This window comes from Cyprinodon variegatus, unplaced genomic scaffold, assembly GCF_000732505.1.
Source record: "Cyprinodon variegatus isolate N-32 unplaced genomic scaffold, C_variegatus-1.0 Scaffold116, whole genome shotgun sequence".
Taxonomy (NCBI): Eukaryota; Metazoa; Chordata; class Actinopteri; order Cyprinodontiformes; family Cyprinodontidae; genus Cyprinodon; species Cyprinodon variegatus.
The window spans coordinates 362809-364221 of NW_015150569.1; the positions used below are offsets into that span (position 1 = coordinate 362809).

Genomic DNA, 1413 nt, shown 5'->3' on the forward strand with positions numbered 1-1413 from the left:
GTTATCGGCTACATGAGTTTTAAAATATCGGCATATCGGCCAAAATCCCAATATCGTGCATCCCTAAAATGAGCCCTTCTTACCGAGCGGCTTCCTGTTCTTGGTTTTCATGTGGATTTCTTCAGCGTCGTCTAGAACCAGGTTCATGTACTCATCAAAGCCCTGAGACAATAAAAGAGGAGAAGGTCCCAAAAAAAGAGATTTAAAGCAAAACAATTCAGTGCGGCATCATACATCTTAAACCCAGTTAACTTGGTGATTTGTATTTTTCCACTTTTATATCACAGCCTGCCTCACAAGCAGCTGCAACTAAATCCTGCCTTAAAACAGAGCGACTGCCCTCAAAGATCCCTGGACATTTAATGATGAAACATGACTCAATAATTAGTTCCTTTTTCCACATTTGTTTTACTTTGATTGGTTGAGAATTATTGGTTAAAAATATGAAGATATTTTTTTCAGGGCAAACATTTTTAGAGAAAAATTCTGTAACTTACAATAATACATCCCTCTATCCGCATGTTGACCTGCTCATACAGCCACACCTGGATTCTGGAGCGCTGGGAACAGGAAGGAAAACGGAATGAGACACGTCTGATCCAGACTTTACCGCCGATTAGTAGAATAAATGACGACTACTTACATTCTGAAGGTATCTGAAAATAAGGTTCTGAAACACCAAGTTAAGGTAAACAAATACTGAAACGACGACAATCACAGCATCTTTCCCAGCGACTCATAGAACCAGATGTGTCATTTAGAATCAACCAGACACAGGATTTAAATTAGCAATATTTATGGAAAGATTTTTTTTCAACTTAATGTCCCACTGAATATAAGTGACAATAGTTCAGTTGGTCAGAGTAGTAGTTTTTCATCCTGCAGTATTTTCCTCATTTAACAGCAGCTTACTCTGGAACACCACCGAATGGATTAGCTTGGATTATACAAAATAATCTGATTTACAAGCAGAAAAATCTGGTGATCAAGGAGCAAGTTTTACAGTTTGGATGAGAAAATGGAAACATTTTGTTTTTCTTTTTTTGCCCAATGGCCACTTAGGTTTAATAAACCTTCTTCAGTTAGTTCCAGAACTTATTGTATGACAGAGTATTAGGGTCAGGCTAGAGATTTTTTTCCCCCCATTTTTACTTCAGGAATAAAGTCGTAAAATTACGAGAATAAACGCAGAAAATTAAGAGAATAAAGTCATCATAGAACAACCAGTTTCAGAAAGAAAGCTTGGACCATTTCCACCAATCAGCAACCAGAGTCCACTTTGACATCCTGCCCAGTTTGATGCTGCTGCTAAAAGATTTCCTGATTTGTCAAACTGATGCTAAAGTATAACTTCACATGATGCTCCACATTCCTCATTTTAGGGAAGAAAGGGCTTCTGGGAAGATTCGTCAT

At 37.9% G+C, this 1413-nt stretch overlaps 1 protein-coding gene across 1 annotated transcript in view; it reads right to left on the reverse strand.

Moving 5' to 3' along the window:
* snrpe (small nuclear ribonucleoprotein polypeptide E) overlaps positions 1 to 1413 on the reverse strand; it is a 9256-nt gene that overhangs the window by 6375 nt on the left and 1468 nt on the right. Inside the window, exons 2-4 of the mRNA XM_015375279.1 lie at positions 644 to 670; positions 498 to 560; positions 84 to 162 (exon numbers count right to left, since the gene is read on the reverse strand). Of these exons, the coding sequence (XP_015230765.1) occupies positions 84 to 162; positions 498 to 560; positions 644 to 670 (169 nt within the window). The remainder of the gene's footprint in view (positions 1 to 83; positions 163 to 497; positions 561 to 643; positions 671 to 1413) is intronic.